Raw genomic sequence first — 17,007 nt, 5'->3', positions numbered from 1 at the left:
AAAATTATTAAAATTTAAAAAATAAAAAATAATTTTTTTAAAAAATGTTAATATTTTTTTAATTGTTTTAAATATTAAAAAATATTAAAAATATCTTTTAAAAATAAAATAAACAGGGCTTAATCTTATCATTTCTGCGGAGGCAGAGTGTAAATTTCAACAGAAAAATATAAATTAATAAATAAATAGTGTCAAAATTTGTAGTGTTTTTATTTGTTTAGATTTTAATATTTTATTTAATTATAATTATAAGATTTATTTTGTGAAACAAATTTAGCAGCGTAGAGAGTGAAGTGGAAAATACCGCAAGAAACCAAACATAGCAGAGACAGTGAGTGGAAGCCAAAGAATAAGAGGGGGAGAAAAGAAATGACGACGGAGGGAGAGGTGGTTTGCGTCACCGGAGGAAGCGGTTGCATCGGTTCTTGGTTGGTACGTCTCCTTCTCGAACGCGGCTACACCGTTCACGCCACCGTCAAAAATCTCAGTTACTCTCAAATATCTTTTTTTTTCCTCTTCAATTTCCACCGTATTTAGCTTCTGTTCTTCTAAACCAAAGCTTTATCTCAAATTTGATTTTGTCTTATCAAGAGGATGAGAAAGAAACGAAGCATCTACAAGCCATGGAAGGAGCAGACTTGCGTCTTCGTCTTTACCAAATCGACCTCCTTGTCTATGACTCCATTCTCGCCGCTATCGACGGCTGTGCAGGCGTATTCCACCTGGCCTCTCCCTGCATCGTTGATAAAGTCCAAGATCCTCAAGTAGTGTATTTTATCTCTATTCGCTTTTTGGTTTTAGATTTTGGTTGATTTATTTGTTCAAATTCTCTATTTTGAGAACAGAAGGAGCTTCTGGATCCAGCAATTAAAGGGACCCAGAATGTACTTATGGCGGCCAAGGAGAAAGGGGTGGGGCGCGTGGTGGTCACGTCATCCATATCTGCTATAACGCCGAGCCCTCAGTGGCCAGCAGACGTTGTCAAGGCAGAGGATTGCTGGACAGATATTGACTACTGCAAGCAAAATGAAGTGAGTACTTCATTATTTCTTTTTTAGTTGGTTTTAACCGGAGCTCGACGTCACAACCGTCGAGACTTCACAGCGCTCTATACTATTATTATATCATTGAGTTGTCTCTCCGGGCCGAGTATTGAAATGGAAAGTATTGTTCTGTGATAGTTATGGTATCCACTGTCCAAAACACTGGCTGAGAAAGTTGCATGGGAATTTTCCAAGGAGAAAGGTTTGGATGTGGTGGTGGTAAACCCTGGTACGGTGATGGGCCCTGTTATCCCACCAACCCTGAATGCAAGCATGTTGATACTTGTGCGCCTTTTACAAGGTAATGTTCTTCGCTAACCTTGCTCTTAATTAACTGTAACTGTGCTACAGTTTGTATAATGATAATGATGTAATTCAACAAGGTTTTTATCTGGGAATTTTCATCCGCTTGAAAGTTTGTCCTACCATGAAAGGATGCTGTCAACTTTTTGCACACGCTATAGTACCTAGAAATCCTTCACTTCCATCAATCCCTTGTTTACTCCGCCACTGTGTGATTGTACAGACTGAAGCCATAACTATTATTCTTTTGTAATCCCATATGAATGTTCTGAAGTAGTGAAAGATCAGAGTGCTTTTTTTTTTTTTATTCCCTCAGATCCCTCACGATCACTGCTTTAATTAAAACACTTGTATTTTTTTTTTCCTTCAACTACAACTTAACATTTGAATATTTAGGAGTCTTAGGCTTGCGATTCAATTTGTTAATTGTCGCTTGAGGAATTTAACTCAACAGCATAATTTTTTTTTCTTTTTTTGTAAGTTGCCTGTTTACCTTAGCTCATCGAATCTGATTAAGGTTTCAGGTGGATACTGAATTTGAAAATATGTGGCTGTTTTGGTGCTAGGTTTAAGATATTCGGTTGTTAGTAGTAAAGAAAGGGAGGGAATGAAATGGGTAAAAGAGCGGGAAAATACATGAAAGTGCGTGGAAGTTGTTTTCTCCTTTTCTGTTGTTTAGAAAGGAAGGATAAAAGAGGAGAGAAAATTGATGATGAAGATAAATTGATAAAAATTCATTTAAAGCATCCTTTCCTTCACATTTCCTTCCCCTTTGGAAGGAAATGATTGTGTAGCTGTGAAAGATGAGCTCTTTTGCTTATCATTTCCCCTCTTCTTAACTTCTCTTCTATTGAACAAGGGAAATAGCATTCACTTCATTCCTTTCTTCTCAAGTCTTTCTCTACACTCTGGCATCTCTCCAATCTAGTAAAGAGTGAATTATGTTTTAGGCTCTAACTTGTTTAATTGGTTGTAGAAAATGCTTTTGTGGAAAACACTTTTGGCAATTTTTTGGTGTTTGACAGATGTAGGAAAAATTTTCCAATGGGAAAAATTTTCCTGGCTAATGCTTTAAGTTCTGGGATTTTGCTTACTCGGGAAAACTAATGAAACTAGCCGTATACTAATGCTTAATACTTCATTAACCACCAATTGTCGGCAAATCCAGCAATTTACTTCCTTTTTTTTTTGGGTGTTATTTTGCTTTTATTGAAGTAGAGTAAAATCAAGTGGTGTATAGACTTCTTATGAGTTCAAACATCGTCATGGTCTTCCTCATTGATGCAAAATTAATTGGTTTGAGTTTACTCCAAAATTTCTGAAAATAATTTTTAGTTTATTTTAGTAAAGCCTATTGGACACAAAAGGCTAGAAATTTTAGCAATTATATTCAAATGCTCTAATTTTGGCAATTATATCCAAATGTTCTAATTTTGGACCATATGTCCCAACATTTAAGATTGGGAACCAAACCTCAAAATCAATTTGGGGAATTTTGAATTTGGTTTACTTGAAGTAGTTATTGATGGAAAAAAAAAAAGAAAGTTAATGCTTTTTGTTGTGGATAAAAAATGAACCCTAAAATCTGTATTTTGTTGCTGCAGACTTTGAGGTTTTGATATTAAAGGTTGGGATATTTGGTTCAAAATTAGAACGTTTGGATATAACTGCTAATTTGCAAAAATGTTTGCCCATTTCTGTCCATTTAGCCTTTTAATGATATTAACAAATAGAAGAAAATGATTAAATTTCTTATAAAATGTTCTCTATGCAATTTCTTTTGTGGATATTTTCAGTGAAACAAACAAAACTCTAGCTATTTAAGTTGTTCATGTTTGAAATAAGACATTTTGAGGATTCAACTTTGTAAGTGTTTGGTTTAAAGTTTTTGTTAGGCAGTGGAAAAAAACTTTTCACCTAGCTGGATCTTGACCAGGTGATACGGAAAATGTTTTATGAATGATGTATTAAAATTTAAAAAACTAGCTATTCATAAAGATTATAACTTTTAATTAGTTGCTGTCATCTGTCTCTGACTATGCTCTATTCCTTTTTGCTAACTTTCTATCATACTAGTAGGCATTGACTGATTGCTGCCTGCAAATCATAATGGTAGTGGAATCATCCGGATTTTGAACTTCCTATGCTGCAATAAGCAAACGTGTATTAAATTTAGAATTCCATTTTTCTTATCCCATCAATTAGGAAATGTTTAACAATGACATTTTATCCTCTTTGCAGGTTGCACAGAGACATACGAGAATTTCTTTATGGGATCTGTTCATTTTAAAGATGTAGCCTTGGCACATATCATGGTGTATGAAAACCCATCAGCATCTGGTAGGCATTTATGTGTTGAAGCCATATCTCATTATGGCGACTTTGTGGCCAAGGTTGCAGAGCTATATCCCGAATATAAGATTCCCAGGTAACAAGTTTGATAAACCATGTGCATCTGTTATGCCTTGGCAATGTACCAAACTCTACTATGTTATGAAATCAAATATCTTGCCAAAATGATCTTTACCGTTTTAGCTAAGTAAGGAATATAGTTAACTAAACGATTCCTTTTCTGCTAGCTTTATCTCTTCAAAAAACCTTTGAATCAACTTTCCAGTTTACTTAAAGTTTCTTGGCCTAGTGCAAGGATCAGCAAAATTATTTGGTCAAACTGTTTATTGTCATAGAGAGCTTTCTTATGCGTGAGCATGGTGCTACATTAGTTGCTGTTTTGTGAGTTAAGATTGGTACATTGTCACCTCTGTGAAATTCTGGGAATTCAGTAGTCTGGATGATGATATGAATAACAAAGGACCCTTCATGTGTCACTTGTTGCAGTTTGCCAAAGGATACCCAGCCTGGGCTGTTGAGGGCTAAGGATGGGGCTAAGAAACTGATGGACTTGGGCTTAGAATTTATTCCCATGGAGCAAATTATCAAGGATGCAGTTGAGAGTCTAAAAAGCAAGGGATTGATTCCTTAATTGAAGCTTTAGGTGCCCATATATGATCTAGAGCTGATGATTAGCGAGGAATTGTGTGAATGGAATAACTGGAGTCCATGCGTGTGGATGTTGTGCCCGATAGAAGTACTTCCTAGGTTACTTTGGTAAAAGCGTAATGTAATGCAAGGCAATGATGTAATCAAAGTTATAATGTAATATTATAATGTAATGTAATGTAATTGTCAATACATTTTTATGTTTAATTACAAAATAAAATATAAGTGGTGTAATTTAATGATTTTTTTTATTTTAATATTTAATTTATTTATAATGTTAATAGTAAGCGGTAATGATTGGTAATTGAGTGATGGTGATTGGTAATCGAGTGATGGTAGTGATCTAATAGTGGCAGCGGCGGCTATAGCAATAGTTAGGTGGTTGTGGTGGTGGTAAGGGCCGTGTGATATTTAAGTAGTGGTGGTGGTATTATAGCAATGAAGGTAATAGGTGGTGGTGGTATAACAATGATGATAATAGGTGTAGGCAATAGCGATTATGGTAGTTATAGTATTTATAGGAAAAGTAAAAATAAATAATTATAATTATATTTATTTTTATTTATAATTATCGTTATATTATTTTTAGTATAATTAATTATTATAATTAATTATTGTTATTTCATTAAATATAAAATGTAATCATCAGAAGACTTAATTATAATTACAGTGGCTTGAGTATGAGATCTTGTAGTGAAAAAAAAAGCCTTTTGTCATTAGGTATAATACAATCATGAGAAATCATGAGAAAGAAAGCATAAACAAAAGTGAAACCAAAAAAAATATTGCCTATTTAGTTATTTATATACGTCAAATTAACATGAGGCGAAGAAGTTATTGGGTGGTTAAGTTCTTGGGATTTCAATATGCTATTCTAATACTTCACTGCTAACTCTGCTATGTTCTTTCAATAAGTTATTTCTGCTATTTGTCATCAAAATGGTGCGCAATTGCAAATTTGTTGCTTTTGAATTCCAATAAAGGTTGAGCCAAGGAAGTGAATTGTGATAAAGTAAACCAATAGCAAAAATAGATCAACTTGCGAATTTAACTAGCAATTATTTTAGATCTTTGTTATGTTTGATAAAACGTAATGTAATTAATTATATAATATAATTAAAATTATAATATAATGTAATATAATTGCCATTATATTTTTCTGTTTGATTGTAAAATAAAAATATAAGTAGTATAATGTAATCATAATTTTTATTTTAATATTTAATTTATTTATAATATTAATAATAAATAGTAATGGTTTCTATGATTGGCAGTTGAGTGGTAGTTGTGGCTAAGTAGAGGTGACAACGGTAGTTAGATGGTGATAGTGATAGTGGTGGCAAGGTGAGATAGTGGTAGTGGTAGTGGCCAGGTAGTGGTAAAGATGATAATAATAATTAAGTGGTAATAATAGTAGTCAAAGTAATTGTGATAGCAATGGTGATAACACGATGGTGGTGGTGGTAGCGGTGGTGGTGACGGTGACATAGTAGTGGTAGTAATAGTAGCAGTGATGATTTAGTGACGATGATGATAGTATTGATAATAAATAAAAAAATCAAAAAAAGTATTCATAGTTATATCTATTTTTGTATTTAATAATCATTAAGTTACTTTAAATGTAATTAATTATGTTAAATAATTATCATTTCATTATGTCAAATTTTTTTGTATTATCAAATAACATAATCAAATATATAATGTAATCGTAATTATATTACAACTTTGATTACGTTATACTAAATATAGCTGTGTTGTGGTATAGAAATTAAAACGCTTTAAAACTTATAGGGTTAATTCAGTGCGCTTGCTCAACATCAATTTGTTTTATAAAAATTATTTAATTTTAATTTGATACCACTCAATCTTTTTGGTCAAATTTCATTACGAGTTCTGCTCAAAAGCTGGGTTAAAAATGCTATATTAGTATTTTAATAATAATAAAAAAAATATATTCTTTCTTGCAACAAAAAAAATAGAATTTCGCTAGTTGAGAGACGTATCAATAAAAATAGACTTGAGAAGAGAAAGACTGAACAGGAAAGACGAGAGAATAGGAATAGAGAAAGAGTGTTAATGCGAAGAAGAGTGTATCAAATTAAAATTAAATGGTTTTTATGATACTTCAAAACAACTTATAAATTGAAGGATGGGTAAAACTAATTCAAAATTTAAAGAGCATATTTAAGCCCAAAAGTGGTTTTCGTAAGTTGCTTGGTTCAGGGGAGAAATAAAAATTTCAAAATCTTTTTAATGTTAAAAAAAGTTAAATGTATTGTATTTTAATTATAAAAATATTAAAATAATTAAATAAAATTTTAAAATATTAAAATAATATGTTCTAAAGAAAACTTTTTTTATTTTAACTTTCAAATATCACCGAAAATTAGAGTTTCAATTTTATGGGAAAACATTGAAAATACTATTTTTTCTACGTTTAATTTTAAAATAAAAATATAAGTAATATAATGTGATGATAAATTTTATTTTAATATTTAATTTATTTATAATATTAATAATAAATAATAATAATTATTGTGAGTATTAGTTGAATGGTAGTGATGACTAAATGGTGATGACAATGATAATTAAATGTTGATGATGATGATAAAATGAGATAGTGATTGTAATTAATTATGTTACATGATTAATTATCTTTAAGAATTCAAGGATATCACAACTGTGCCATTATAAATACTTGTATGAAGAGGAAAAAATAAATGAGAGGAGAGTGAAAAAGTTTCACAACTTAAGTTTGTTGTTTCTATTAGTGAGGAGGCTCACAGCAAACGCCCAAAGTTCACGCGACTCTTTGAGAGCAAAAAATGGGCAACGATGAGAGCATATTTTCAAGACATTGCAATTAAGAAAACTAATTACAAAAAAGGGGTAACAGTAGAAATAATTATCAAAGTGGAGGGATTTTTGTTGACCAGGAGAAGAGAGGGTGGTAGATGCTTTTTAAGCTAGCGTCCAAATGGTAAAAAATTAAACAAAAAAAGATGCGAAGAAAAGTCAAAACTATGAATAAAAAATAGCTAGACATGATTTATAATAGCGAATAGCTTGCTGTTATAGGTGTGATAGCTTTAAAAATCAAGGCGCTTTTATCGAGATCGTCGCATCTAATATCATAACAAAGATATTTCTGATACACAGGATCCTCTATTGAGACAAGTGTAGAGCATACGTATCTCTGATCATAAAAGTATAATATACGTTCTAAGGTTTTCAGGAGAAAGAGAGAGAGTTTAGAAAGCCATGGAAGAAAACTCACAACATTATTTCAGAGAAAAATTAAGTCTAGTTATAACTGAAGAGAGCAACTCCTTATATAGACTTGGAGGCTCTGGGATTACAGGCAACCGGTTAGTTACTGGTTACTGACACTCTAAAGCAGACAAAGGAATAAAGCAAAATAAAGCACACTTATTACATGATTGACCGACAGACTTTAACTTTATCATGGCGTTGTTGACAGATTAAATATGTCATAGTCAGAATCATCTGAGTCATCAACTCCAAAAAAGTCCTTTGGCCACTGTCGGTGCACAGGTGATGGTAGGTCAGCATTCTCAATGGCTTCTCGTGCCTCGATGTCCATTGGATCCTAAGAATCTTGCTAGATTGGATGAGACCAATCTATAGGTTCATCAGTGAGAGACCAGATGGGACCGAGAGACGTACAATTCACGTGAGGAAGGGTTAGAGATTGGTAGCCATTGATTTCGCAAAGATGCTCTGCCAGTTGTTTTCTTAGTGGTCCCATAGTGTCCTTTTCAGTAATAGACCCTTCATAGGTCCTCCATTCATACTCAGTGTTTTGGGTCCAGAGAAGTCCATCAAGCCTTCTGGAAAAAGGCTTATGCATGATAAACATGGTTCTGATGTTAGGCTGAGTTCTGATGGGCCTGTCCTCAATCCCATGGGTGTCTATGAGACGTTTGAGGTTGTATTGCCATGCTGAGATGGGCTAGAACTATTCCAGGAATCTGAACAAGAGGGTCCTGTTTGTCCTGTCTAGAGTGTGTTGATACAAACTTGTGAGCGAGCACTCTATTCCTGTAGAATAGAGAGTAACCATGCACCATAGGAGCCATAATTCCTTAAGGATGACGTCTCTGTCAGGATGGATACTAAAACATGTGAGGAAGGATTTGTCAGGAATAAAGATAGATGAGGAGGGGACCAGTCCCCTTAGAGTATTCCTGGCGCTCAGATAATGGAACAGGTGATCCTTTGAAAATTGAGCTATTTTTGGAATGGGCTGATTGGGAGAACAGCCAGGTGGAAAACTGTCCGGAGTGGGAACAAGGAAACTAGGAGTATGTGGGGGAGATGAGGATGCCATGAAGATCAGGGGAATGTAAAATGAGACTTTATGAGGTGAAGTTCCTTGGGTCTGGACAGTAGGTCTGGAACTAAGTTATGCTTCCCTCTAATGTGGTGGACTGTGAGTTTATACTTAGCGAACTAGTCCTTTAACCTCAGAAGCTGTGGTTCAGGGAGAGACTTATTCTTGAAGTCTAGGATCTTCGGAAAGGATGAGCTGTCCATAACCATAGTAAAGTGGTGGCCAATGAGGTGGAATTCGAATCTCTTTATTCCGTTTTTGACAGCCAATATCTCTTTGTATACTGAATGGTAGTGCTTCTGTGGCTCTGGGAATTTTCCACTAGCATGTCCGCAGATATGCTTTTCTCCTTGGATTTCTTCAATAAGGATAGCACCCCAGTGGATGTCAATAGCATCAGTCTGAAGGGGTCGGTGTTCCATGCTAGGAATCTTTAGAGGTGGCGGATTTGAAACCACTTCCTTTAGTGCCTTGACTGCTTCTGTTTGTTTCTTTTTTCAAGGTGGTGCAGTCTTCCTAAGCATCTTTGACATCTAGCTGGTGTGAGTGGCAACATGTGGAATAAATTTCCTGATGTAGTTGATAATACCAAGGAACTGTTGTATCTGTTTTACTGATAAGTCCTTGTCAGGGAACTTTAACAGTTCTTCTGCAATGTGAGGTCCCGATTGGTATTTCCCGTCTTTGAACTTCATTCCAAGGAAGTCAATATCAGTCTGGGCCAAAGAGCTTTTCTTTTCAGACAGCATGATGCCATGAGAATCCACTAAGGTCTGGAAAGTGGATAAGAGTTCTTTATGGGCTGTAACATTTTTTGAGAACAGGAGGATGTCATCTATATAGATGAGAGCACTGTGGAGTATCGGCTCGAATATCTTTGTCATGGCCTTTTGGAAAACAGATGGGGCTGTCTTGAGGCCAAATGGGAGAACAATCCACTAGTATTGGCTTGTAGGGATACAGAAAGCTGTTTTGGGCCTATTTGAGGGATAGATGCCCAATTGCCAAAATCCTACTTTGAGATTGAATTTTGAGAAGATGTGGGCCTCATGGAGTTGGGTGAACAAGGCTTCAGGTTTTGGTAAAGGGAACTTATCATCCTGAAGGAAATGGTTGAGGGGTTTGTAGTCAATGACAAGTCTCTTTTTTCCCCTTAGTCTTTCAGATCTCTTTTCCATATAAAAAGCCTTGCAAGCCCATTGAGAGGATGTGGGTTCTATGAGACCCTGTTGGAATAGTTGTTTGCACTCTTCTTAGGCCAAGGCTAAGTCTGTTGGATTCATCCCCGGGTGTGATGCTCTGGTCGGATTTATATCTTCATTGAGCTTGAATGGGAGATTGACAAAAAACTCTGGATTTTTCCACAAGGGATGGTGATGATGGAACTGTGCATGAGAGTCAGCACAACATCTTAGGAGAAATTCCTTGTGTTCTTGAAATTCAATTGAGGCATCAGTCAAAGAGTACAACCTCGGGACAGAGGTGAATGGTTGAAAACTCCTCTTGTATTTTAATTCTGTTGGAAGGATCTTCAGATGTTTCGCTTGCTGCTATAAGTCAAAACCAATTAGCAAGTCTTTATCAGGAAGGTCTGACTCGATGACCTTGGTCCAAAGAACACAGGTGGGAAAGAATTGTATCCCAATGGGTTATTTAGTAATAAGGCTGGTCTTGAAAACATTTCCATCTGCTGCCTTAAAATATTATGTATGAGGGACCCAGTATTCTGGAGGTAAAATGGCTGGGTTCATCATGCTTTTATGGGCTCCAGTATCGAGAAAACCAATTACGCTGATGGGTCGATCATACTTGCTAGGGAGGATGTGAAGTGGTACTAGTGGGATTAGAATAGTGTCTGGGTTTTGAGTTGGATGAGAGGATTGGATATGTTGGGCTAGGTAAGAAGGATAATGGGCCTCAGTGTCAAATTCTGAATCTTCCAAGGATAGAGAGTAGTCTTGGTGAAAATCAGTATCTGCTCCAAGGGCGAAAATAATTTCTTCATCTAGTTCATCTTGTTCAAAGAATAAAGATTCGATATCATCATTCTCTAAGGAAATGTGAGAAGCTTGCTGGATGTGCTGTAGGAGTTTAACAGCCTTGTTAGGATTATTGGGGCAGTTCTTTGCATAGTGGCCCCGATTGCCACAAATGTAACATCAAACAGATTTCTTTGTGCCTGTTCTCCTTTTTCGAAAATATCTGACTGGCTTCTTCCCTTTTCACTGTTTGAAAGGGGGTTTCGATCCTGAAGAACCATAATACTTCTTATAGTATCCCTTCTTCTTAGGTCTGCACTCACAATTCTTTTCCTTGCATTTGATAGCAAGGTGGGACTTCTCGCAAAAGTTTTTCAAGGCCTTAATATTATCAATAATATCCTTGAATAACTTCTGCTGCTCACACATCTTATCCAGGCAGGCTAAAGTCATTTGATGGATCTCTCCGATGGTGATGGCATTCATTGCTCTTCTGGTAATAGCAATGCTTCTGTGGAGTTCTGGTTAGAGAGCCTCTGGGAGAGAGGCAATGTATGTATGCCTGAGATTGACATCATTATACCCATTCAACAGGTAGTAATGCTAGGCCATGCATTGATAATGTCTCTCGATATCTGTCCTTTTAAAAGAACAGCATCGCATGTCAAAGTATTCTTGACGAAATTTTTTGCTATACAGGGAAGCGTCTCCAAGAAATTCAGCAAAAATGGCGTTGACAGCTTGTATAGTATTTAGATGACAAAACTGGGCTTTATGATATTCTCTAATGGAGGTAAACCAGTTTTGTAATGTACCAACAGTTCGAGATATAAATTCTCTAAGAACAGCATGAGAATCAGCACCATCTCGAAGCATTTGAACATCAAGCTAAGCCTTGAATTCTGCAAGGCGATCTCTCTACTTTGATGGGGGAACATCATCTAATGTGAACCATGGGCCTGAGCTGGGCCTGGATTGTTGTTGGGCTCCTTGGAAGTTAAAATCCAAGATTGGATCATCCTCAGGAATTTCTACATGCGGATCTTGGGCTTGAGGAGGCCCAGTAGTAGGTCCTGTAGTGCCACTGGTAGAATTCGTGGTTGGTGAAGGACCAGTTTGTGACGAAGCTGGCGGAGGATCAGACATCAATAATGTTGTAATGTCCATTTGTCCTATTTCACTATCATCACTGGACAATTCTTCTGGAGAGTCATCTTCTGGCTCAGAAGGCATTGATATCATGTGCTGAGGAGGAGGGTCAGGATACATTTTATCTTTGCCTTTATCAATCTTTCTTTTGGCAGGTTGAGATTCCTCTAAGGAGGATGGGCTCTTAAGTTCATATCGGGTAGGTGTGAGAGTTGGTCTGAATAAGGGAGATGGGTTGTAGGTTACTAGAGCTGGCTCATAGGAATAGTTAAAAGGGCCGAAAGGGGAGTAAGTAGGTTCAAGAGTGGGAAGGAAAGGATTATGAGACATTTGTGTGGAAAATGGGCTGTAAGAAATAGGGCTTCTGTTGGTTTGTGCAGGTCTGCTTCAACCTGGGCTAACTATTTCTTTAGCCTTCTGATTTCAGCTTCCTTCTGGTTGAATTCCATCCCAAATCTCTATTGTTGGATCAAAGATTTTAAGTCCTTGTCAAGTTGTATAATCTTTCCTTGTAAATCTCTGTACATGTTCTGAGCGAATGCAGTGAAAGAATCGACCTTTTGATCAATATGCTGAGTCATCGTAAGGACCTGATCAATCTTGGAGTCAATTCGTTGCAATGTCTTGTTCTGGACAGCTGCATTCTTTGTCTGTCAATTCAGAACTTCTACAGCTTAAGTGATCGGGGTTATCTGACCTTCAGTGTCAACCTTAGTTGAATTATTGAAAGGTCTGATAGAGATTTTGGTTTGCTAGTCTGTCTGTTGAGCTAGTGGGGGAAAATATGCTTCATAAGAGGCAGGAGAGAACATCATACAAGGTTGCACCAAGGGTAGTGCAGGGGGAGGAGAACATGTTGGTTCAAGAGGAGGAGGAGGAGGTTATCTCCGAGGTTGCCTCCTTTCTTCTTATCTGATGATCTCTAGAGCAAGTTCATAAATGGGAAGAGGTTTCTTCTGCTTGGTTTCTTCATGGATACCAATCCATAGACTATTATCTAGATAATCTCTTCTGAGAACTTATTGTGGTCTGCAAGAGGCCTTCTTGGTTTTCTTGGTAAGCTTCTTCCATTTCTTGTCAGACAAAGGATGATCATATTCATTTTCCCAGTAATTGTCACAACAATCACAATCTTCATCACACATTCCAGATCCTGGGAGATTCCAGGGACAGTGACCATCTATCTTCTGGGGATAGATATAATGGTTGTCTAGAGTTACTGCTCCAATGGGATAATCTTCCTGCTCCTTTTCTAATGGCTAGATCATCATGGTCTGAAACATAGGTAAGGATCTTGTGGAGTGTCGAGGTGGCTAGAAGGTAGTCTGTACAGTACCATCATCATTTCTTTTGAAAGAAGATTTTGTAATCTGGATCGGTTGAGAAGTTGAATGAAGCCTTTCATAATTTGTTAACCAATCCTTTGGAATGAGCTGCTCAAGCTCACTTCTAGGCAGTTGTCGAGGTATCTGGACTATAGTCAGGGTATTTCAGTATCAGCTAAGACGAGCAAAGCATCATTGGAAACGGATGGCTGTGATAGGTCTACTGCATGATCTTGCAGCTTGTAGATGATCTGGTGGTGCAAAGTAGCCATCATGGATGATGTTACTTGTGCTGCGCCTGTTAGTTGAATTTAGACTTTTAGAGTAGTGCTAAGATGTGGATCTCTTAGCGAGAGATTATAATTTGGAAAGAATGTCAGTACCACGCTCCCAGTATGCAAAGTGGTAAAACACGTTCCAATTACTGCATGTTCATATTGTAAGAACCTAGTGTCAAGAAGTGACACCCTAGTCATAACTGGAAGCCCACGCCTTCCATGTAGACTGAGGATAAGTCTAACGGCTCCAAAGTGAAGATGAGAAAATCCCTCCTGTCTCCATCTTAGAATTAGTTGAGGTGGGATTTCTAAAGTCACGTACTGTTCAGCTGATGAGCTCTGAAGAGAACACTGATCCATTTAAGAAGCTTGAACATACTCCTTAGATAAGGATTTTCTGGAAGAGATGAGAGATCTGATAGATCTAATTAAAGATCTAGATCGTCTATAAATATTGTAGGGGCTGAGAAGGGGTAGGAGTGATTCTCCAACCTGTGCGTCTTCTGGTAGAGTGGCTATCTCAATGAGATTATCAATCCGGGAAGACAATGTTCTTCTAAGGGGTGAAGAAAATGATAAAGATGAGGTGAGATTTACAATCTCAGAGGGAGAAGGAGACTGAAGAACAGTTTCAGTAGCAGGGGTAGGTGTTTGGCAAGCCATGCTTGGTACGTGCCATTGTGTCTAAAAGGTGCTCTACCTTCTATGAAAGAATTAAGCAGTTACTAGTTTCCAGCCAATATACCAATTAATGAAAGAAGATGGCAGAAAATAGAGAAATAGTTTGATAAAATATCAAGGGTTGGGAGTTTCTCCTTACTCACCATTGAAGTATGTATTATACGGACATAATCAGGCTCTGATACCAAGATAAGCCGGGAGCCCTTACCATATATATAATGTACTCATGCTATTATGCCTCTTCCCTTTCTATAGGTACTCTCTGCTATGAGCCAGCTCCAGTAACCTATAACCCATCTCCCTTGTTCATACCAAGTCCCACACCTACCCGATATGAACTTAAGAGCCCATCCTCCTCGGAGGAATCTCAACTTGCCAAAAGAAAGATTGATAAAGGTAAAGATAAAATGTATCCTGACCCGCCTACAAGGTTCTATCAATTGCTAGACGCTAGTTTAATTCATGTCCTGCATTATTATTGTATATAACTCAGACCTCCTGTAACACCCCTATGTTCGGTAGTGCGTTCTACTATTCCGGTGACCAGTGTTGTCCGGACAGCTAGGATGCCTAGAACTACATTTTTATATGAGGGAGGAGACATAAAATAATGAAATACAAGAAAAGAAAATACAAGAAAAACAAAGGAAAAATAATAGCAAAGAAAGGTAACCAAGTTAAGCGAGCCGAGAACCCTAGCGATGGGTGACCGCACCGGGAAGTCACGGCGTGGACCGTTGATCTGCCCTCGAATCATGCGGAACCCCAAAAATATTTTTAAGACTTAAAGAGACCCCTATTAAAGTATAAATATCATTAGAAATATCAAAGAAAAATTAATTAATTAGTACAAAGAAAAGTGAGAAATCGAAAAACGGACAAAACCCGGTGTTACCGAAAAATCGGGAATGTAACCCGAACAGGGGCATTATGGTCATTTGACATCCCGAGTTGTCTTTTGACCTAAATGTCCATTAAAAATAAATAATATTACACTTGGAAAATATAATGAAAAATTAAATTGGTGGTATATAAAGTAAATAGCAAAAATTATGGGTTTAATGTGGAATAAATGAAAATTTAACATATAAAATGAATTAATTTGTGTAAGTGGACCGCTATGGAATAAACTAAGAACTAAATGGGCAGGTGTACACCCATTATACAATCTGCAACTTCATCTTCAAGCTTGGGAATCACCATGGCCGAATGAACTCCAACAAAAGCTCCCATGGCCGCCCACCTTCAAACCTTAACAATTCCATGTTCAAGCCTTCTTTTCCCACACCTATCTTCATTAAAATTTATCCCCACATCACAAGGAAGAGTTTGATAACAATTTCAAGAAGTTTTAGTGAAGATTTAACAAATCCTAACAATAGGTAAGTTTGTATTTTTGAATATTTCTTTGTTAAAGTTTGTAAGCATGTTATGGGTGTTTGCTTTGTGAAGAAATTTTAAAATTTGAGAAGTTATTGACATATCCAATTTTGGACAGCCATGGAGTTGTATATTTAATGAAATATTCATGCATATATTTGATGGGAATTCATGTTGAGTAGGGTGATTTAATGTCCTAGTAAGTTAATCCCACATGTATATGGTGATTGTGCACTTGAAATGGAAGTTGATGAAATCATGGGAAACTTTGGCAATGGGGAGCATTTCGGCAGCCTTGGGACTTCTTGATGAATGTTTAAATTCATGAAGATATTGGGTGAATTGTGACATTGAAGATTGATGAATGTGTATATAAATTGGTTGTGGAAATTGTATGTAATAATTAGGAGTGTTTATGTGTACATATTGTTGTATTTGGACTTTGTGAATTAGTGTTTCATTTGGTGTATTGAGGATATTGTATTATGCCCAAAGTGACTTTATTGTGAAGTGATAAATGGTTTTGGTAATGTACCAAATCAGAATTGGTAAGAGAAGTGGATTTATAGCAAGTAAATGTGCAATTGATAGATGTTAAGAAATGTATTTAAGGACAATATGCATTTTAGCCTATAACTTTAAGTGTGTGGCTCCAATTGGTATGAGACCAATTGGAGGTGAAACTAGGCACAAAATGTGCCAACTTTCATGAAGGAAGCATACCAAAATTCTGCTTGCAAGGTAGCTTGAAAAATGACCAAATCCGGATTAAGTGCAAGTGAGGCCTGAAAACTGACCATTTAGGCAGCAGTTAGTGTTTAGGCCATAACTCACTCAAAACAGGTCCAATTGACCTGAAATTTTAACCATGAATAGTTAAGACCCATATCTACAAGTCTTATGAAGACACTAAAGCCCAGAAATGACCATAAGCAAGTCAAACAGCTTGCACAAGTTCGGGTCCAAAAACTGGCCGAACCAAAGTTGACCAAAATTGACCTAAAATGACCAAATTTGATGCCATTTGACCAGCAATAGTAAAATGACCATAACTTGGTCTACATAACTCAGAATGACCTAAAATTTTGCCTCGCGTTCCGTAAGATATAGATCTACAAGTTTGTAGTTTTGACCGAAACTCGAAAACTGAGAGAACTAGGTCGTCCGGCTAGGTCAAACTAGTATCCCGGAATCCAGCAAGTTGCAATAAAATGCACTAAACAAGGAAATGAAATTGGTAACATGTACCAACCCTAAAAGACTATCGAATGTGATATATTAGTAACACTAAAACCTAATTTACCTAGAACGCATTGAGGGTCGATATATTAGGTGATTAAGCAAATAATAGCTTTCAGTGAATTACTTATCAAGCATTATCGATAGAGACAGTTTCATTTAGTACTGAAACACTTTAAATTGTGTTTCTCAGTTAGTAAAGACTCAGGAAAAGGGAAGGAAACACTGAGTCAAGGCCAGGAGACAGTTATCAGAGGTTTGTGCACAACTAGTTTT

The 17,007-nt window shown here is 36.6% G+C and overlaps 1 protein-coding gene across 2 annotated transcripts; it reads left to right on the top strand.

Moving 5' to 3' along the window:
- The first annotated feature begins 272 nt into the window (after nucleotides 1–272).
- Nucleotides 273–4,588, top strand: LOC110653984 (cinnamoyl-CoA reductase 1). 2 transcript variants are annotated; one of them, XM_021809840.2, is made up of 6 exons: nucleotides 273–487; nucleotides 592–764; nucleotides 846–1,031; nucleotides 1,182–1,344; nucleotides 3,588–3,774; nucleotides 4,185–4,588. In XM_021809840.2, exons 1-6 carry the CDS (start codon nucleotides 370–372, stop codon nucleotides 4,327–4,329), a joined length of 972 nt encoding a protein of 323 aa, XP_021665532.2. In that variant the 5' UTR covers nucleotides 273–369; the 3' UTR covers nucleotides 4,330–4,588. The 2 variants fall into 2 exon arrangements, with proteins under 2 accessions (XP_021665532.2, XP_057987557.1); XM_058131574.1 differs by having other exon boundaries at nucleotides 286–432.
- Nucleotides 4,589–17,007: the final 12,419 nt, after the last annotated feature.

The sequence above is a fragment of the Hevea brasiliensis genome, chromosome 12 (assembly GCF_030052815.1).
Source record: "Hevea brasiliensis isolate MT/VB/25A 57/8 chromosome 12, ASM3005281v1, whole genome shotgun sequence".
In the NCBI taxonomy this organism is placed as follows: domain Eukaryota; kingdom Viridiplantae; phylum Streptophyta; class Magnoliopsida; order Malpighiales; family Euphorbiaceae; genus Hevea; species Hevea brasiliensis.
Note: the sequence above shows the minus strand (reverse complement) of the source record. Positions and strands in the feature narration are given on the sequence as shown.

Excerpts from the sequence above, each read along its gene's own strand:
- LOC110653984 (XM_021809840.2), top strand. The coding sequence starts at position 370 with ATGACGACGGAGGGAGAGGTGGTTTGCGTCACCGGAGGAAGCGGTTGC. Across the intron at positions 765-845 it reads ATAAAGTCCAAGATCCTCAA|AAGGAGCTTCTGGATCCAGC; the intron begins GTAGTGTATTTT and ends TTTTGAGAACAG. Across the intron at positions 3,775-4,184 it reads CCCGAATATAAGATTCCCAG|TTTGCCAAAGGATACCCAGC; the intron begins GTAACAAGTTTG and ends CACTTGTTGCAG.